Source organism: Pogona vitticeps, chromosome 9 (genome assembly GCF_051106095.1).
Source record: "Pogona vitticeps strain Pit_001003342236 chromosome 9, PviZW2.1, whole genome shotgun sequence".
Taxonomy (NCBI): Eukaryota; Metazoa; Chordata; class Lepidosauria; order Squamata; family Agamidae; genus Pogona; species Pogona vitticeps.
In genome coordinates, this window is record NC_135791.1 from 9,878,129 (window position 1) to 9,899,847 (window position 21,719).

The 21,719-nt window shown below is 44.6% G+C and overlaps 1 protein-coding gene and 1 long non-coding RNA gene across 2 annotated transcripts in view; one reads left to right on the plus strand and one right to left on the minus strand.

Annotated features, from left to right (window-relative positions):
- The window catches only part of LOC144584288 (uncharacterized), a 362,675-nt gene that overhangs the window by 42,584 nt on the left and 298,372 nt on the right, over positions 1 to 21,719 (plus strand). The gene's annotated exons all lie outside the window — the stretch shown is intronic.
- On the minus strand, positions 369 to 12,603 carry LOC144584285 (uncharacterized). The gene is made up of 2 exons (XM_078380133.1): positions 11,234 to 12,603; positions 369 to 4,322 (listed from the first exon to the last, which is right to left on the minus strand). Exon 2 carries the CDS (start codon positions 3,627 to 3,629, stop codon positions 1,848 to 1,850), a length of 1,782 nt encoding a protein of 593 aa, XP_078236259.1. The 5' UTR covers positions 3,630 to 4,322; positions 11,234 to 12,603; the 3' UTR covers positions 369 to 1,847.

A 21,719-nucleotide genomic window follows, 5' to 3' on the forward strand; every position in this document is an offset into this window, starting at 1 on the left:
TGGTAATTATCAGGGTCTCCTCTATTGCCTCGTTTAAATATTGGTACTATAATGGCTAATCCCCAGTCTTCTGGAATACACATTGTATAGTTAATCCAGGAAAATAAGGAGGCCAGGACTGGAGCCCACCAGTCCAGGTTGGCCTTCAACAAATCTACTGGGATGTAGTCAGCACCAGGGGCTTTACCCGATTTTGTCTGGCAAATTAAGGAGGAGATTTCTCCTGGGGATACCGGGGGCCAATATGGCAAATTTTTGTAAGATGCATACAAATCTGAAGCACTCTCAGAATGCATAGCGTAAATGCTTTGAAAATACTGTCCCCAGACCATGGGGAGGATGCCGCAGTCGGGTTTGGGGGATAGTCCCGCATGCCCCCTGCCACAATCCTCCAGAAGGAGGCTGAATCCTTAAGTTCGGATGCTAATATCAGTCGTTGCCATCTCTCTCTCTGAGCTTGCTGCTTTTTCCTCCTAATCAAGGCTTTATAGTTTTTCTTTAGTATAAACCAGTCTGGAGGAATCTTATCCAGCTTCTGTGTTTTGTATAGGGCTATTAGATCATGCTTTGTTCTTTTGCATTCTGCATCAAACCAGGATTTAGAGTGAACCGCTTGAGAGGGTCTAGGCTTTAACTTTCTGTATGTCAGATGAGGTTCCAGATGATTTATCAGCCCTTTATAGGCCTCTAGGGCAGCCGAGAATGAGTCGGCTGTTACAGTGGAATTACCAAAGGAGGAGAGGGGTTCAGTTAGTAGTAACTGTCTTGTGAGGGTAACCATTTCTGTGGACCATTTTACTCGGGCAGCTCTTATTTCAGCTGTCCACGGGAGAGAAAATTCGCTGTCTGCAAATATTTTAGTGGCTGTGCAGTTGATTGATACGAACAAAGGGAAGTGATCACTCTCAGGGCGGCATTCCACGCCGAAGTCACATATTAAATCTGCCAAATCCTTGGAAATCATAATGTAATCAATGGTTGAGGCTCCCATTGGTGAGATAAATGTATACTCCCCTGGCCTGTCCCCCTCGGCACACCCATTTAGTAGGGCTAAATCCAGGCTGTTGGCCATCTGCATTAAGCATAGACCTGCATAATTACAACCTAGATCCTTAGACTGTCTTGGGAATAGATGTCAGGAGGGGATACAGTCCGGGGGGATCGTATTAAATTGGGCATAGATAGCCTCATTATTTTCTCCAGTCCTAGCATTAAAATCCCCTAGCACCATTAAGGAAGCTGTTGGATATAATAAAACCAGGCTATCAATATAGTCTGTTAGTTTTGCCCAGTGGTCTTTGGACTTGGAGCGAGCTGTCTGCGGGGGGATATAGACATTGATAAGCAACAAGGATTGTGTAGTAAAGTTCAAAATGGCCGCCAGTGCTAGATTACAGCTGGGCTGGAGGTTTACAACTGATATCTGCATCTTTGTTGTTGTAAGGATGGCCATGCCACCTTTTAACCGGCCACCTTTTCCACCGGGATCTGCTTTAAGGGTGTGAGTTGTAAAACCATCTAATATTAGTTCCCCTTGGGACCATGTCTCTTGTAGTAATAGAATGTCAAAATTAGAGACATAGTCTATAAAAGCATTATCTCCAACCTTGGCTTGCCACCCTGCAATATTCCAAGACAGTATTTTTACAACAGACTTCCTGTGATGAATTATTCCAAGTTGATGGGTTAAATGCTGAGGAGTTTCCTTATCTATACCACACATTGGAGTTGACTCCTGACTGAACGCTACATTATGCACTACCTGATTGTATAATCTCGCTTCATCTGTAGCACTTATATCCATGACGGTTTAGAGGAAGTACCTGTGGAGAGCTATCAACCCTGTGTCAAATCATTTTGTTTTGCACATAATTGCCACCACTAAATTGGTACATGCAGGCCTCGTTAAAATTTGGGGCTGCTTCAAAGTTTTGATGACCTATGCTCATCTGATTGGCAGTGGATCTCCTCCTCATCTCATTGTTTCCTCTAAATCTTCTTTTATTTCTTGTATGCCTGCCTCTATTCCCTAGGAGGACAGGAATAGGGATGCCCACAATGGAGTCAGAGTTCGGAGGCCATTGGCTAACAGGTTGTTCTTTGGAGCACTTGGTGCGCTGGCTCTGAGTGCGCCCGCCAGGAAGGACAGGGTCAGCAGACATTTGGTATATATCATCCTGGGGTGTATACTTGAGCTGACTGATGTTTCTATTTTGCTGTCTTGTGTTGTTCTTTCCTTCCGTCACTGCTCTGTTGACTCTTTGATCCCTTTTTGGTCGCTCATCATTTAGATGTGTATTATTGATGTCACGCTTCTTCTTTGGGCTGGTTGTAGAGTCCAATAATTTGAACAGGGGATTGAACTTCAAACCCTTGGCTTTCTTGCCCGTATGTTTATGATCCGTTTTGAACTTTACTGTCTTGCACTTGGTTTTCCTCTTCTCTGCTATTTCAGTGGGTAAAGTCACCTTGGGGAGGTTAGTCACCTTCTTTTTACCAACTGAAGGTCCCTTCCCTCCCCTTATTAGGGACCCTGTATTGACCGGCTGGTCCTGAGTTAAGGGCCCTGTGTTGGCTGACAAGTCCTGATTTGTGAGGTCAGTTTTAGTATTGGCCACTTTAGAGGCAATGGAGTTTTTACAAGCTTCTGCCGAAGGGCCTACACAGAGGAGCAACTCCTCCAGGCTCAGGCTGGCAATTCTGTTTATTGTTCCTGGAGATAGATTGTAATAGTCCGTATACCCTGGGTCATAAGTGGAATTGTCTTCCTTTGTCTGCCTTGCAGGACCTTCCGGGGTCATTGAAGAGTTTTCAGTTTTTGTCAGATGGCCCAACATAAGTGTCATGAGTTGTTTGATTTCTTGTAGAGTATCTCTAATTTCTGCTAGGGATGTCTGCATCGAGCTGATATTGTCTTCCCTCGCTGCGGTTAGCTGTGTTTGATTAATTGTGGGTGTTAAAGGAGTGCAAGCCTTTGACTCTAATGTAGTAGTTATACAAATGGGTACTTCTATAATGGGAGACTCTGACCAGGTTGTTATTGGGCTCCCTTTGAGGTTAGCAACAGCCGGGCCCTGCATCGGGCTCTCTGATAATATGATGTGGGAGGACATAAAATTGGATTTCCTTAAATTGCCAAAGTCCATATACACCGTGCTATTAAGGTGGGTGGTATTTAAAAGCTCACCTCCCAGGGTCTGGTCATCCTTGAGAATATATTCTGGTAGATCTATTTGTGGGGTTTGAGATGTTTCCCCATGTTCTGGGAGGTGATCACCTTTGTTCTCTGATGCAGGAGGTGATGAGGGAGCTACCCTGGATTTGGAGGGCTCTTTGGAAATGAGAAAGTCTGTAATTTTGGGTTGTCGCATCTTCCCCATTGCCAGGTTGTATTCACTCCTTTCAATTTGGTTAGTAATATATTTTTGGTGGAGTTCCAGAGGGGAGATGGAGGTAATAACGTCTCTGTTCCAAAGTTGCTTCTGGTACAAAGCTGGGGCCTCCCTGCTTCTGTGTATATCAGATATAGGTGTAATGGTAATTGGAGTGGTTTCCTTAATCCGACGCAGCACCGGGGGAGAAAGAGTCAAGTCCAGCTCCAAAGATTCTGCCAGCTCCATATGAACCATGTTTCTCTAGTCCTCAAGGCTGTCAAAAGACTAGCAGAAATGCTAGTAGGAAGTATCAGCCTGTTTTGTAAGTTTATTTTATTTTATTGTCCTTATCACTCAGGCCCGGAGAATTAAAGAGCTTCTGCTTATTCTCTAACTAACTTAAAAAACATTTTAAAAAATTTAAAAGACTTGCTAAAACCAAGATTAAAAGCTGAAGGTTTGAGCAATTAAAACTTTAAAAACATAACTGTTTAAACTATCTAAAACTGTTTAAAACTAATTAAAACTACTAAAAAACAGGAGCAAGGAGATACAAACGCTGCTCCACCCTGCAGCCGGAACCGGAACCAGAAAGAATCATGGGAGTTGTAGTTGTAAAAAATCAGAAGGGGCAAGTAAGCAAGGTTCAAGATTGAAGGACGGTGGAGGTGTTGTTTCCACAGATCAATTATAGAGGAGCAGCAAGCAACAAACGCCGAGAGGTCTTGAATCCGATGTTTCTTTGGCAAGCTTTCATGCGCGCTTCAGATCTTCGCGTGATGAGTCGCTGCCGATGCTTGTCCCTCAGTTTGGCTACCGGGGTGGGAGAATCTGGTGGGGATTCTGTTCCCTGTGCTTTTATTTGCCCAACTGAAAATAACGCCTCAGATGCCAGATTTTCTTTGGCTGAACTCTCTCGGTCCTCCGGTGCCAGCAGGAGCGATCCACCTTGGAGGAATAAAAAGAGACACCCTGTTACAAGATGGGGGGAGGATACGTGGATTCATGAGAAAACGAGAAAAAGAGAATCAAAGAAAAGACTGATTGTTAATATTTGCATGCCAAGTGGAACTCAATAAACTTTTTTAAAAACAACTGCAATTAGAACTAATAAATAAAGACTATGAATATTACTGCGTGACAGGGGATTTTAATGCTGTTTTTGACAAAGAACTAGACACAAAAACAGACAAATTAACAAAAAAAGAGGAACAATCTCAATAAACTTTTTACAATTGGTGGAAAAAATAAATATGCTAGATGCTTGGAGGATATGTAACCCAAAGACAAGCGATTATACTTTTTCTTCTAACAGACACAAATTGTGGTCAAGAATTGGATCTCAATGAGCTAAATCAGTGGTTCTTAACCCAAGGTTAAGAACCAGTGAGCTAACTGAAAGAATTGGAGCAAATAGACATTTTACCAAATACAATTTCATTACAATTGGGTAGCAAATCAAAAGAATTTAATTGGAAGCTTAATACTTCACATCTAAAAAATGAGGAATTTATTAAGCAAGTAAAAAAAAAGACATGGATTTTTTCTTCAAACATATTTATGAGGTGAGAAACACCAATGATAATGGTTTGGGAGGCAAGTAAGGCAGTTTTTTAGAGGAGCAGCCATAAGATTCACATCAAATCAAGAATTAATTTCAAGGAGAACATACAAGTATATATATCAAAAGACTATCAAAATTTATACAGATGTATCAAATGTTTGTTGCAAGTGTGAAGCACATGAGGGAAGTTTTTACCATACGTGGTGGACTTGTAGAGTAGCGAAGAAATTTTGGATAGGTGTACATATTCCGTTACAAAAAATAATTACTTCGTAGCGTTCCATTAAGCCCAGAACTGTTTTTACTGCGTATTATGCCAAATAATATAAATAAGACAAAGAACTACTTAGCCATATACATAGTCACTGCAGCCAGAATTCTTTATGCTAAGAATTGGAAGAAATCAGTGATACCGGAACAAGAGGAACTTATTGAGAAGATACAGAAAGTGGCAGAAATGGGTATCTTGTCAGAAGTGCTGAAAGACTGTCCAATACAAAAGGCAACTGAACAATGGGATTTATTATATAAATGGCTTCAGTCACCAGATACCATTTGAATAACATAGATTAAAATGTGGACGTAAATGTAAGTTAGAAACTGGAGGGCAACTATATAGCAGAAAAATGGAAAGTTTTATGTTCTCCTCGCCCTGTTCCTTTTTCCTTTTTCCCCTATCCCTCCCTTACTTTTTGTATCCCATACCCCACTGGTTCTTAACCTTGGGTTACTCAGGAGTTTTGGACTGTAACTCCCAGAAGCCTTCACCACCAACTGTGCTGGCTGGGGTTTCTGGGAGTTGCAGTTCCAAAGCATCCGAGTAACAAAGGTTAAGAACCACTGCCCTACCCTATCCCAAATTGTTAATAAAAACCAAACAAATAAAAAAAACTCAGTTCAAGGGACTTCAGTCCCTTCCTGCCTTTCCCCCCAAGGCCTAGACTCACCTTTCTCCTCCTCCTTGTCAGCATCTTCCACCTCAAGATTAGGCCCTCCTATCCATCGCTTGAGGACGTGCGCGATGAAAACCGTGAGGCACAACATTTTTGGATGGAGACACAGAGACGAAAAACAGACTGACTCTGTTAAACCGCCACGCTGTCTGTCTCTCAAGAAAATGACAGTTGATCCCCCTCCTCCTGAGTAAATTCTGTTGTCAGAACATTGCTGGGCCAACGTTTGTGATGTCAGAGAACACTGCCAACCTGAGCTGGCCTAGTAGGTTGACCAAAGGAAAAGGGATAACCCTTGTATGTTGGTGACCTCCCTATTCGTAGATGCATTAAAAAATGAATATCTCCCTTCTCCGGATCTCTAATACCGCTGAGGACAAGCCGTAGTTAAGCACAAGCACAAAATAGGCTCATTTGTATAGATAGATTTATCTAACTTTTAAAACATGGTTACCCCACCTTTCTCCTTAAAAAAGGAGCCAAAGCAGCTGAACATCCTTAAAAGATAATATTCAGTTCTTCAAAAAAACACACACACTGGTTTATGAATGTGGAATATTGAGCTTCTGTATTTATGATTCGAAAAGCCAGGAAAGGGCCCAAAATGGCAGCACAATAGGGTGCTTGCCTTGCCAGCAGGAGAAAGGACGCCAAGCTTTACCTAGCCGAGGGCAGCCTGGATTTTGACGGCCCCCATGGCAGCTGTCTAGAATGATGGCCGGCAAAGGGCCCCTTCCAGCTGAACAGTTCTACGAGGATGATGATGGCCAAGCTGCTTCATTCTTTTCCTGCATTCTCTATGCTCTATTTCTGTTTTCAGACGGGCACCCTAATATTGCAACTCTCATGAGACCTAAGCCACTGAGCTCTCCAGCCAGCTCAGTGGCAGAAATGGGTATCTTGTACGTACTGGTTTTTTTCTCATTAAAATGGTCCTTAGATTAAAGTTTGTAAAAATCTTAGTTTATTCCCATGCAGAAGGCATTTATACACTTGTTATATGGACCATAGATTTACGGTGATCCTAATGGGGGTATTTAAAGACTGGTTTTACCAGTACAAGTCCTAAGGACGTGGTGGCGCTAAGAGCTAAACCACAGAAGCCTGTGCTGCAGGGTCAGAAAACCAGCAGATCGTAAGATCGAATCCACGTGACGGAGTGAGCGCCCGTCGCTTGTCCCAGCTCCCGCCAACCTAGCGGTTCGAAAGCATGCAAATGAGAGTAGATCAATAGGGAGCACCTCGGTGGGAAGGTAACAGCGTTCCGTGTCTAAGTCACACTGGCCATGTGACCACGGAAGATTGTCTTCAGACAAAACGCTGGCTCTACGGCTTGGAAATGGGGAAGAGCACCGCTCTCTAGAGTCAAACACGACTGGAAAAAAATTGTCAAGGAGAACCTTTACCTTTACCAGTTCCACACACCCCGTGGGTTTTAATGGCTGAGAGGGGATTCAAACCCAGGTCTCTGGAGTCTCAGTCATTAATTTGCCCACTGCACCGCATGCCATATCACATATATATACCTATACACCACCCCCAAATAAGGGAACCACAATATGATAAGTAGCAGAGGCAAGCCAAGTATCTTATCCATATTAAAAATCCTTTTAAAGTATTGCTTAAAATGGAAAAAAAGTGTTGAGGTGAAGTATAATGAAGTCTCAGGAACTCTCCGCTAGTGGAGACTGGGCCATAGCTTAGCAACCTTTTATTTTTGGACTACAACCCCTATTCTCTTCAGTCAGCTTATACAAACAAGAATACCCTGGAAATGTTCAAAAGTCAGAGTTAATGTCTGAGAAGCCTTATCAGCACACCCCTCTTTTATTTGAGTAATGCTTTGCAGCAATTTCTCGACCACAACCAGACTTTGTGGTAGATCCTTTTGATTTCCAAGCTTATTCTTGTTTCAAAGAATAACCAAGGCCACCCCCAAACCCATCCAAGCCGGTGAGTTGAAACTCTTCATTCCCAGACTCAGCTTGGGCATTCTTTGTTGCCACAAGCAAAAATCCAAGGCCGATTAATGTGTTGCCTGGCTAGATTGGTAGAAAAGATGACCCCAATCTGTTTTAGGCTCAGAGAGAAAGGCGTACTTTCTATCTAACCAGCAGAAAGGCAGAAGGGTGGAAGGGATCCAAACATCAAGATAGTCATCCATGGGGAAAGGCACCAGAGTTCCTAAAAGCGAAAGTACAAGCTCTGGGACCAGGGAAAAGATACTGGCTTGGGACTCCAGTGCCCATATTCCTCAGCCAATTTGGCCCCATCCAGCAGCCAAAGGAGGGTGAGCTACCAGGAGGTTTCCCTGCCAATAAAAATCTAGTCTCTGACAGTTGCTCTGGCGAAGTCTCTGGCCTAGAAGGCCCCCCGGAGGAGGGGGAGAATGAACTGGCTGACAAACACGCAACTGCGCCAGTGCTTGCTCAGCATGATGATAACGGAGCACAATTCAATGATGAGTGGTGGGTGCTAAAGAATGGGCCCAACAGTGGAGGGATCAGGGACACAGAATAACCTCCTGAACTCTTAGGCCTCTCAGAGAGACATCCGGTGTTCTCCGACTGGGAATGTTACATTTTTTCGACTACAACATCCACAATCCCCACCCATCAGCCTTGCCAATGGCCATGTTGACTGGGTGAGCCTGGGAGCTGTAAGGTTTGAAAAAATAAGGTTTTCCCAGGCTCTGAAAGAGGTTACACTGGGCTCTCTTTGCCAGCAATCGTCACATCAGAGGTGATGTTTATTTATTTACAATATTTATATTATTTATAGGCTGCCTTTCTCCTCATAAGGCATGAAGGGTGGTTCATAACAGCTAAAACTATAAAACAAACACAGTTTTATAATTCTATATTAATATCATATTAAAGCCACTGAACATGTATTGAGATTCAAAATCAAGATTAAAAACAATTCTGAAACATTAAAAACTCTGTAAGTCCAGAAACAAGCATTCCCGAGACACATACTGCTTAAAAGCCTGCATGAAAAAGGAAGGTCCTTACCTGACAATGGAAGGGCAAGAGGGAAGGGGCCAACCTGGCTTTTCGGGACAGTGCATTCAAAAGCCTGGGAGCAGCCACCGAGAAGGCCCTGACAGACTGCGTGACTATTTCCTATTGCCCACCTATTACCAGATATTTGGAGATCTTTAAAAGCTTTCCTCTATGTCAGTGGTCCCCAACGTTTTTAATGCCAGGGACCGGTTTTGTTGAAGACCATTCTTCCAAGGACCAGTGGGGGGGGGCTGCCACCGCCGCCATCCATGAATGGGGGGGCGTGGGGGGGCATCCGTGCATGGGGGTACTTGTTATGCAGCAGGTTGTTGGGGGATAGCTATGAATCAAGCACGTTACATGTATTGTATTGTGCCCTTTGTGTCGCCCCCACCCCGGAATAAAGAGGCAAGACACAGGTGTTGGATTAATTAGGGCCACACTTTATTAAACAGGTAACTTTAATTCTTGTTGTTCCCAAGCGGGGGGGGGCTATGGTAGTGCGGTGTCGGGTTTGAGGCAAGGCCACCAGAGCAGAAAGAGGGAAAGAAAGTAGGGTGGGGAGGATGACTAGGAGAGGAAGGAGCTAGGTTGGCCAAGCAAAACAAAAGATACTTGGGAAGGATTCATGACTAAGTACTGTACCCTGTTCTAAGACCTGCCTGAAATCCTGTTGTTTAGTGCAGAAAATCATACTAGAACAGGCCCACTGAATTACTGGGAATTTGGTGAACCAGTTCCTCTGTAGGTTTCATAGATTCAAATGGGCCGACACTAGTCTAGTCTTGACTTCCTATGCTAAGCGACGTTCAACTGAAGCTGCTACCTTCTATTTGCCATAGTCCCTGGGATTCACTGCAAACCATAGGAATTCTCTTGGCAGCCTTGCAACCCTCACTGAAGTCATGATCTTCCCCACCCCCATGCCATGTCGACCAACAGCAAGGAGAGCAGCAGGGGGAAATATGTGGAAGGAAGAAGACAAGGCAGATCACCCTGGAGACCTCCATTCTTCATAATGCATATTCTATCTCAAAGCAGCCAGAGTTTATTTTCCTTATATCATTACCACATTTTTTCGGCCATAATTATCAAATATTTTGCTCATGACCTCACTTTTGGGGGGGGGGAATCTGCAACTTGGGGAATTCAGGCACCATTCTGTCATTTCTCGTATTTAAAATAAATAAATAAGGTGGCCACCTTTGCTTCTGAGCAGTAGGGCGCAGAACAGATGTCTGAAAACTGCCTTACCAAAAAGCAAAAAAAAATTGCCTGACAAAAAAAGCTAATTTGTTCTTCTAAGCCAGGGGTCAGGGAACTTTTTTACCTTTTACCCCCCCAAAAAATTTATATACACCGACATTACCCCCTTGATTTGAAAGGAAGGAGATCATACACGCAGGTGCGTGTGTTGCTGTTTGCAAGCCCCCCATGGGAGGGGGAGTGTCTGTGAGAGGCCATGACTTCTTAATAGGGCCAGTTTGTTTCCACTGTTAACCTTACATGATCATTCTGGCCCCTTTCTTCCCCTGGATCCCTTAATTTTTGTATATTTACAAGAAACGACTAGCCCGCTCTCCTGTACAGGTTGTATCATAAAACATAGAGAACTTAGGCAAAGGATCATCATCATCTTAGATTCTAATTTACATTTATATGTTCTTGTGTGTGTCTATTTACAATTTACAGTACACACACACACACACACACACACACACACACACACGAGCTCTGGCCACTCAATGCCACCATCCCTCCCAGTTCATCCTTCTTCCCTATTTATGCTCAAGGTACAGAAAAGGGTCTCACCTATTCATTTCCAAGAAAATAAAAAGGCGGCAAGAAAAATATAATGGCAGAATACATGTTTAAAATGTCAAATGTGCAGTCATGTTTTTTTCCAAAACATCCGATCAATAGGGGAGGGAGCAGATTGGAACATGCATGGTCTGATGCCCTGGATGCATGTCCTTAAAATATATATATTAATGAGGTGGGGGAGGGCTATTCCTAATTTTCAGTCTGGGTCCCTCCCATACATTTATGGAAGTAAAAAGAAAAGAAAGGGGAGGGGAAGAAAAAATTAAAGTGGTTATTCTGACCTCCAGTATAAAGAAAAAGTGGGAAATGGCAATTAATTTTTTAGAAATCAAAATAAAGATACTGACCCCTGATTAAAAAAAAAGGGGGGGGGGAAGAGCCCAGCCTTCCGAGAACAGGGATGTGTTCCAATCTGCTCTTTGATGGACAGAGACTGGTTTAATATCTTCAAACTGGGAGGGAGGGTGGATTCACTTGCTCTCTGGTTGTTTTTAAATCTGATTTACGTCTTACCGTTCAATGGATCTCCTGCCCAAGTGGGGGGGGGGGAAGGAGGCGATGCTTGAGAAGACCCTGGTAGGGAGAAATGAGCTGGAGGAGGGGAGGGAGGATCGTAGCTTTTCAAGCCAAAAATGTGTAGGTGTGCGTGACCTACACACATCCTGAGCAGCGGGGAGGGTGTGGGCGTGTGTCCTTCAAGGGCCAGGCGTGGCTTCCGATTGGACCAGGCGCTTATTTGAATAAAAGGAGGACGGGGCAAAGGAAGAGGAGGAGGCGGGGAAAGGCAGGCAAAGCTGCCAGAGAGAGAAACTCTCCTTTTTTCAGCCCACAGATGTGGGAAAGTAACTTTTTCGGACCACAGCGGCCAGCATCCCAGCACAGGGAGGGTTGTGAATACACGCCTCTCTCTCTCTCTCTCTCTGCATCGTCAGGAAAAAAAATCACCCCGTTCCCGACCACTGTTCTAAGCCCTTATTTCACTCCCAGACCCTTCCCTCTCCTTAAACAGCAATACTGTACTTCACCATAAACTTCAAGTCCTCGGTTTTCTTTCTCCCTAAACTTTGCATATATAAAATTCTGTTTTCTTTTTTTAGTAAAACTTTTGCTAACTCCCCTGTGGGGGGGGGACACTGTAAAATCGAGCCATTTCTTGCTCTCAGTCCCAGGCGCCCGTTCCCATCTCGCTTCTGTTCTCCAGCTTTTGTTCCTTCAGAGGAAGGCGGGCAAAGGCGAGCTCTGCTGGCTCCCACACTCGGCGGCGGCGGCGGCGGCGGCCACCCTGGCCTGAAGCAGCCTGTCCCTGGGACCGGTTCCTGGCATGGCCCCTGCATCCTCCTCCCTCCCCTTCTCCCCAAAGCCAGACTTTTGCCGCAGGCACCTTCCTCCCCACCCCTTGCTCAGGTTCCTGGGTGTTGTTTTTTTTTGCTGCAGCCGCCACTGGAGAGCAGAAGCTTGGAAAGAGAAGAGGCTCTCCTGCTTGATTTCCTACTTCCATCTGGAGCCCAGAGGCGATGGCAAAAGGGAGAAGGCTTTTCCCAACTGCGGGGGGGGGGGGGAGGAGGGGAGAGAGAAGAGGCAAGATGAGGGACTTGGTGCAGAAAGGGGGTGAAAACTGGGGCGCCCCTTTGCCCCTCTTCCTCACCCCCCCAGGCCTCAATCCCCATCCCAACGCATGCACACGCGCGCGCGCGCCCCTCCAGCAGTCCCTTCATCATCTTGCTGGCTCCTGTGGTGGCGGCGGCTGGCCGGATTTCCAGGTGCCGGAGGAGGCACGTCTTGGCTCTGCCCGCCCCTCTCGCTTGCGAACCTGCTGGAGGCGGCGGCGACGACGGGTTCTCCCCCCGCCGAGAGTAGCTCCTCCCTGCTGCCCCTGCAGCTCTCCTTTCTTGCTGGCTGGCTTTCCTGACTTCCTTCCTTCCATCCGGCCCACCCGAGCTGCACCACCGAGCCACCCACCCCAAGAGAAAATGCCGGTGGCAGGGTGGAGGAAGAGAGGGAGGGTCATCTGCGCTGCTGGCGGGGCGCCGCCTGAGGAGGGCTGGAGGGGGCAGGGGAGCCTGGGACGATCCAGCTCCGGGTGGAGGTGATGCATGCCCAAGCACAGGCTGGGGGCACGCTGCCCTTTGCCGCTGGACCTGCTCCTGGGGGTGGCCCTTCACCCTCCTCGGCGGTGTCACTGGAGTCTGGGCTTCTTGATCCTACCTCCGAAAGTTAGCAAACACCGATCTCCCAGAAAGGCAAATCCGCAAGCGCGAAATGCAGCGCAATCCCAAATCCATGGGATCTCCAGCCCTGGAAATAGTGGGCGCTTCCGGAGAGATTCCGGCACTAGCTGTCAAAAGACGGAAGTCAACACTTCACCCTCTTACAGGAGTCCCACCAGCCACTGCCTTGCCAAGGTCTTATTGGCTACAGAGGAAAACTTTCCATGGGTGGGCAATTAAGACCCCTTCATCAGCTGTTCTTTGGCTGCAGTTCCCCTCAGCCTCAGGCAGTGTAGCCAATGTTCAGGGATGATGTGAACTGTGGTCCGTCCACAGCTAGAACGCAACAGGCCTCCCATCTCTGATAGAGAATACTAAAGCCTCAAGGGAGTTTGCCAAGTTCTGCCCCAGGCGCAGGCCATTCTGTTCCCAGTTTTGAGTCTTCAGATCCCAAACACATGGGATGTTCAGATCCCAAATCCATGGGATCTCCAGCCCTGGAAATAGTGGGCGCTTCCGGAGAGATTCCGGCACTAGCTGTCAAAAGGCACTGCATATAGCTATTCAGTCCTTCCACCTTCAGGGCTTTTCAAAAGATTAAAAACAAAGAAACAAAAAAAGTGGGAAACACATTATAGTATTACAGTGAGACGCAACAGGGGAGTTCTTACCGTACTCATCAGGCTTGTTGGTAGATGATGGGAATGCTGCTGACATAATATATCTTGACTTCAGCAAGGCCTTTGACAAAGAGCCCCATGATATCCTGATTAGCAAGCTAACAAGGTGTATGGTGGATAAAGCAACTATCAGGCAAATCTATAATTGGTTATTGTGAATTTCGTTGTATGGTATACTGTGTATATACTTACAATGACAATAAATTATATTATTATTATTATTATTATTATTACAGAAGCATATTCAAGGAGCCCTTATCATTGGCTTCTTCTCAGACTGGAAGGAGGTAACAAGTGGGGTACCACAAGGTTTACTTCTGGACCCAATGTTCTTCAACATTCTTATCAATGATTCAGATTAGGGGCTGTAGGGACTGACTATCAAATTTGAGGGTTGGACACAATGTCCTTATAGGACCCTTCCAACTCCATGCTAGTTCCCCTCTATTCTGTACTGTTTAGGCCTCTTCTTGAGTCTTGTGTCCAGTTCTGGACATCACACTTTAAGAAGGATGCCAACAAATTGGAGCAAGTTCAGAGGAGGGCGACAAGGAGGATCAGGGGACTGGAATCCAAGCCCTAGGAAGAAAGGCTGAAAGAACTGGGCATGTTTCACCTGGAGAAAAGAAGACTGAGGGGTGATAGGATAGCACTTTTCAAATACTTGAAAGGCTGTCCTACAGAGGAGGGGCAGGATCCGTTTTCCACCCTCCCACAGCACAAGACACGTCATGATGGGCTGAAGCTACAGAGAGCCAGAAAAAGTAATTTGGGAAATTTACTTTTTCAGGAAAGTAATTTGGGGAAAGACTGAGCATTTTTGGCTTGAGAGCAGGTGGCCATCCTGAGCCACTCAAAAGCTGAATGTTATTTTATATGGACCATTGATCTGATCCAACAAGCTTTTTAATATGTTCTTAGTCTCAAGAGACAGGGAAACCTCGATGGCTTACCTGAAAGCCCTACTAGTCCACTCTCTATTCCCTGAAAAGCCGAAGAGGTGCCTTTCGGGAGAACTACAAGAAGGACTTGAAATTGAGGACAAACACAGTCCTAGACAACCACCCGAGATCCTAAGTTGAAAGAATTGAAAATGAATTTTAATATTTCTTGCTTCCCTGTAGTGGCCATGATCTTCGTTTTTTTAATGTTGAACTTCAGATCATTTATTGTACTCTCCTCTTTCACCCTTATTAATTCCTCCTAACTTTCTGCCATCAGAGTGGTATCATCTGCATATCTGAGGTTGTTGATATTTCTTCCAGCAATCTTAATTCCGGCTTGGGATTCCTCCAGTCCAGCCTTAAGCATGATGTATTCTGCATATAAGTTAAATAAGCTGGGGGACACTATATAGCCTTGTCATACTCCTTTCCCAATTTTGAACCAATCAGTTGTTCCATATCCAGTTCTGTTGCTTCCTGTGCCACATATAGATTTCTCCGGAGATAGATAAGGTGTCCTTTGAGCCCACTTGATGGCCACCCTGTGTTGGTAATTATGGTTAGAGTTACTTTCCTGGGATCCCGGCTGCCGGCTGCTCTGATTTCCCCGCCACTGCCCCCCACTGAAGGGGTGTGTGTCCATGGTCATGTCTCCCACCCTCCATCAGGGCCCTTCAAAGCAAGCCATTTAGTCTGAGGGGCTCCCTCGGCAGGTGGAGTCCTCTATTTTCGGTCTGTAGTGACTTATTGCGCACCCCCAGCGACCCCTGTGTGTTTTTCCTCTCACACAAGTCCACCTTTGGACACGACTTGTTCTTTACGCTTTTTTCACTGCCACCGGAGGATATTATCCCCACTGTATCAATGATGAGTCTCACACTCTTGCTGCCAAATAAAACAAGATTTCTTTAAGGGTAAATAAGTGAATCACAGAAGGAAAATCATGGATGCTCTATTATCTTTCATTCATTAAAACATGGATTTGATTACTTATAATCTTGAATTGAATTGAATTGAATTTATTTATTACGGTCAGGTGACCAACTCATAAAACATAATTATGGTTTACATATACAAAATACAGTTTAAAAATGTACATCCAATTCATAAAACATGTTGCTAAAATATACAAAATGCAGTTTAAAATATAAAATTAGTTCATAAAACATATTAAGTGGTTAAAATACACAAAATACAATTAAAAAGATGTACAGCTAGTTAATAAAACATATATTATGGTTAAAATGTAAATATTTCCTCCCTTTGATTGGGGCCACAACATTTCTCTACGCTTGACAGTAAACCACCCTCGTTTTAGAACCAGTCGACCTGTGAACTCAGGAAACTATAAGGGAGCGCTGTGCCACTGCTGCTGCACAAAATTTTTCTGCAGAGCGTGTAATAGGGGAGTCTTGATCGGAAAGAAGTAGCCTGATGTAGAATTCATCAGGTCTCCCTGGATATCTGCGAATGATTGGGCTCAAGAGGTTAATGCGTAGATCTCTATAAAAAAGACAGTACAGTAAGACATGACCTACAATTTCCACTTGGCCATCATTACATGGACACAGGCAATCTGAAATAGGTATATGTTTAAATCTTCCTTCCATGAGTTTAGAGGGTAAAACATTAAGTCTTGCTAATGTAAAGGCTCTTCTTGTCTTTGTTGACATTGTGCCCTTTAGATATGAAGATATTGTAAAGGCATTATTAGTGACGACACTGTATTTGCCCAACTGGCTCATATGCTCTTGAAGTTCTATGTCCCAGATTCTTTGTTTGAGTGCTGCTTTGGCACCGACATGCCCCATCGCCAAAAGAACATTTGTGGAAAAGCCCATTTGCCTTATTTCTTTTGTAAGTTGTAATTTCCCTTCTGTTTGAAGAGTCAAAAGGTAACATCTGTGCCAAGCCTTCTGAAGAGAAGAGAAGCTTTAGCCAGTAATTAAACATGTGGACTTTGGCGCATGCTCTTATGGTGATTAGGCCTGCCTCTAAACGAAGGGCTACATTAGGTGTACAGGGGGGTACAGTCAGAATAGATCTAAGAAATTTAGTTTGAACTACCTCCAAAGGACGTAGGTCACCTAAAACAAACAATTGGCACCCGTAGAGCATTTGAGCAGCAACGTTAGCCTTGAAAACCTGAATGGCTGAGGGGATATGGTGACCCCCTTTGGTGTGAAAAAATCTTGTTAAAGCTGCTGCACTTTTATGAGCATTCAGTACTGCATGCTTTATGTGGGGTGCCCAGGAACCCGAGGCATGAAAGATTATGCCCAAGTATTTATAGCTGGAAACCTGCTCTATGGGATGACCATTGATAGTCCAATTGTGCTTTACTCTTCTTCTTCTACTGACCACGAGGACTTTGGTCTTCTGGTAATTAATTACTAACTGCTCTTGGTTACAGTAGGAAGAAAGCCCCCTCAAGAGTCTTCTTAGTCCTACACATGTTAATGAGAGTAGGACCGCATCGTCTGCATAAAGCAGCATTGATACATGACGTGAGTGTAATTTGGGGGGATGAAATTCAGGCTTAGCTAAATCTTCAGCTATTTTATTAATATAGAAGTTAAACAAGGTGGGAGCCAGTATACAACCCTGTTTGACCCCATTGAAAACTGGGATTGGATTGGATAGAACTCCTGCTGAATTACAGAGGACTCTCAGATGAGTATTTTCATACAGTCATCTCATTAGCAAAAGCAGTCGTCTGTCTATGTTCGTAGATTCAAATTTGGCCCAAAGTTTATTTCTTGGGATAAGATCGAAGGCGGACTTAAAATCAATAAAGGCTGCATACAGGGCACCTCCTTTTGGGGAGGAGTATTTGTGAGCTAGGTGTTGTAGGATGAAGCCCTGATCCAAGGTAGACTTCCCTGGCCTAAATCCTGCCTGCACAGCAGTCAATATATTTTCTACTTGAAGCCAGTCTGAAAGCCTCCCCAGTAGATATCTTGCATACAATTTACTGATTGTGCTAAGTAGGCTTATTGGTCGGTAATTAGCAGGGTCTCCTCTATTGCCTCGTTTAAATATTGGTACTATAATGGCTAATCCCCAGTCTTCTGGAATACACATTCTATAGTTAATCCAGGAAAATAAGGAGGCCAGGACTGGAGCCCACCAGTCCAGGTTGGCCTTCAACAAATCTACTGGGATGTAGTCAGCACCAGGGGCTTTACCCAATTCTGTCTGGCAAATTAAGGAGGAGATTTCTCCTGGGGATACCGGGGGCCAATATGGCAAATTTTTGTAAGATGCATACAAATCTGAAGCACTCTCAGAATGCATAGCGTAAATGCTTTGAAAATACTGTCCCCAGACCATGGGGAGGATGCCGCAGTCGGGTTTGGGGGAGTAGTCCCGCATGCCCCCTGCCACAATCCTCCAGGAGGAGGCTGAATCCTTAAGTTCGGATGCTAATATCAATCGTTGCCATCTCTCTCTCTGAGCTTGCTGCTTTTTCCTCCTAATCAAGGCTTTATAGTTTTTCTTTAGTATAAACCAGTCTGGAGGAATCTTATCCAGCTTCTGTGTTTTGTATAGGGCTATTAGATCATGCTTTGTTCTTTTGCATTCTGCATCAAACCAGGATTTAGAGTGAACCGCTTGAGAGGGTCTAGGCTTTAACTTTCTGTATGTCAGATGAGGTTCCAGATGATTTATCAGCCCTTTATAGGCCTCTAGAGCAGCCGAGAATGAGTCGGCTGTTACAGTGGAATTACCAAAGGAGGAGAGGGGTTCAGTTAGTAGTAACTGTCTTGTGAGGGTAACCATTTCTGTGGACCATTTTACTCGGGCAGCTCTTATTTCAGCTGTCCACGGGAGAGAAAATTCGCTGTCTGCAAATATTTTAGTGGCTGTGCAGTTGATTGATACGAACAAAGGGAAGTGATCACTCTCAGGGCGGCATTCCACGCTGAAGTCACATATTAAATCTGCCAAATCCTTGGAAATCATAATGTAATCAATGGTTGAGGCTCCCATTGGTGAGATAAATGTATACTCCCCTGGCCTGTCCCCCTCGGCACACCCATTTAGTAGGGCTAAATCCAGGCTGTTGGCCATCTGCATTAAGCATAGACCTGCATAATTACAACCTAGATCCTTAGACTGTCTTGGGAATAGATGTCGGGAGGGGATACAGTCCGGGGGGATCATATTAAATTGGGCATAGATAGCCTCATCATTTTCTCCAGTCCTAGCATTAAAATCCCCTAGCACCATTATGGAAGCTGTTGGATATAATAAAACCAGGCTATCAATATAGTCTGTTAGTTTTGCCCAGTGGTCTTTGGACTTGGAGCGAGCTGCCTGCGGGGGGGATATAGACAGTGATAAGCAACAAGGATTGTGTAGTAAAGTTCAAAATGGCCGCCAGTGCTAGATTACAGCTGGGCTGGAGGTTTACAACTGATATCTGCATCTTTGTTGTTGTAAGGATGGCCATGCCACCTTTTAACCGGCCACCTTTTCCACCGGGATCTGCTTTAAGGGTGTGAGTTGCAAAACCATCTAATATTAGTTCCCTTTGGGACCATGTCTCTTGTAGTAATAAAATGTCAAAATTAGAGACATAGTCTATAAAAGCAGTATCCCCAACCTTGGCTTGCCACCCGGCAATATTCCAAGACAGTATTTTTACAACAGACTTCCTGTGATGAATTATTCCAAGTTGACGGGTTAAATGCTGAGGAGTTTCCTTATCTATACCACACATTGGAGTTGTCTCCTGACTGAACGCTACATTATGCACTACCTGACTGTATAATCTGGCTTCATCTGTAGCACTTATATCCATGACGGTTAGAGGAAGTACCTGTGGAGAGCTATCAACCCTGTGTCAAATCATTTTGTTTTGCACATAACTGCCACCACTAAATTGGTACCTCCTGGCCTTGTTAAAATTTGGGGCTGCTTCAAAGTTTTGATGACCTATGCTCATCTGATTGGCAGTGGATCTCCTCCTCATCTCATTGTTTCCTCTAAATCTTCTTTTATTTCTTGTATGCCTGCCTCTATTCCCTATGAGAACAGGAATAGGGATGCCCACAATGGAGTCAGAGTTCGGAGGCCATTGGCTAACAGGTTGTTCTTTGGAGCACTTGGTGCGCTGGCTCTGAGTGCGCCCGCCAAGAAGGACAGGGTCAGCAGACATTTGGTATATATCATCCTGGGGTGTATACTTGAGCTGACTGATGTTTCCATTTTGCTGTCTTGTGTTGTTCTTTCCTTCCGTCACTGCTCTGTTGACTCTTTGATCCCTTTTTGGTCGCTTATCATTTAGATGTGTATTATTGATGTCACGCTTCTTCTTTGGGCTGGTTGTAGAGTCCAATAATTTGAACAGGGGATTGAACTTCAAGCCCTTGGCTTTCTTGCCCGTATGTTTATGATCCGTTTTGAACTTTACTGTCTTGCACTTGGTTTTCCTCTTCTCTGCTATTTCAGCGGGTAAAGTCACCTTGGGGAGGTTAGTCACCTTCTTTTTACCAACTGAAGGTCCCTTCACTGTGTGTGCATCAACTCCCCTTATTAGGGACCCTGTATTGACCGGCTGGTCCTGAGTTAAGGGCCCTGTGTTGGCTAACAAGTCCTGATTTGTGAGGTCAGTTTTAGTATTGGCCACTTTAGGGGCAATGGAGTTTTTACAAGCTTCTGCCGAAGGGCCTACACAGAGGAGCAACTCCTCCAGGCTCAGGCTGGCAATTCTGTTTATTGTTCCTGGAGATAGATTGTAATAGTCCGTATACCCTGGGTCATAAGTGGAATTGTCTTCCTTTGTCTGCCTTGCAGGACCTTCCGGGGTCATTGAAGAGTTTTCAGTTTTTGTCAGATGGCCCAACATAAGAGTCATGAGTTGTTTGATTTCTTGTAGAGTATCTCTAATTTCTGCTAGGGATGTCTGCATCGAGCTGATATTGTCTTCCCTCGCTGCGGTTAGCTGTGTTTGATTAATTGTGGGTGTTAAAGGAGTGCAAGCCTTTGACTCTAATGTAGTAGTTATACAAATGGGTACTTCTATAATGGGAGATTCTGACCAGGTTGTTATTGGGCTCCCTTTGAGGTTAGCAACAGCCGGGCCCTTCATCGGGCTCTCTGATAATATGATGTGGGAGGACATAAAATCGGATTTCCTTAAATTGCCAAAGTCCATATACACCGTGCTATTAAGGTGGGTGGTATTTAAAAGCTCACCTCCCAGGGTCTGGTCATCCTTGAGAAGATATTCTGGTAGATCTATTTGTGGGGTTTGAGATGTTTCCCCATGTTCTGGGAGGTGTTCACCTTTGTTCTCTGATGCAGGAGGTGATGAGGGAGCTACCCTGGATTTGGAGGGCTCTTTGGAAATGAGAAAGTCTGTAATTTTGGGTTGTCGCATCTTCCCCATTGCCAGGTTGTATTCACTCCTTTCAATTTGGTTAGTAATATATTTTTGGTGGAGTTCCAGAGGGGAGATGGAGGTAATAACGTCTCTGTTCCAAAGTTGCTTCTGGTACAAAGCTGGGGCCTCCCTGCTTCTGTGTATATCAGATATAGGTGTAATGGGAATTGGAGTGGTTTCCTTAATCCGACACAGAACCGGGGGAGAAAGAGTCAAGTCCAGCTACAAAGATTCTGCCAGCGCCATATGAACCATGTTTCTCTAGTCCTCAAGGCTGTCAAAAGACTAGCAGAAATGCTAGTAGGAAGTATCAGCCTGTTTTGTAAGTTTATTTTATTTTATTGTCCTTATCACTCAGGCCCGGAGAATTAAAGAGCTTCTGCTTATTCTCTAACTAACTTAAAAAAACATTTTAAAAAATTTAAAAGACTTGCTAAAACCAAGATTAAAAGCTGAAGGTTTGAGCAATTAAAACTTTAAAAACTGTTTAAACTATCTAAAACTGTTTAAAACTAATTAAAACTACTAAAAAACAGGAGCAAGGAGATACAAACGCTGCTCCACCCTGCAGCCGGAACCGGAACCAGAAAGAATCATGGGAGTTGTAGTTGTAAAAAATCAGAAGGGGCAAGTAAGCAAGGTTCAAGATTGAAGGACGGTGGAGGTGTTGTTTCCACAGATCAATTATAGAGGAGCAGCAAGCAACAAACGCCGAGAGGTCTTGAATCCGATGTTTCTTTGGCAAGCGTTCATGCGCGCTTCAGATCTTCGCGTGAT

Bases quoted from the DNA above. Each gene is read 5' to 3' on its own strand.
- LOC144584285 (XM_078380133.1), bottom strand. From the start codon at position 3,629: ATGGTTCATATGGAGCTGGCAGAATCTTTGGAGCTGGACTTGACTCTT.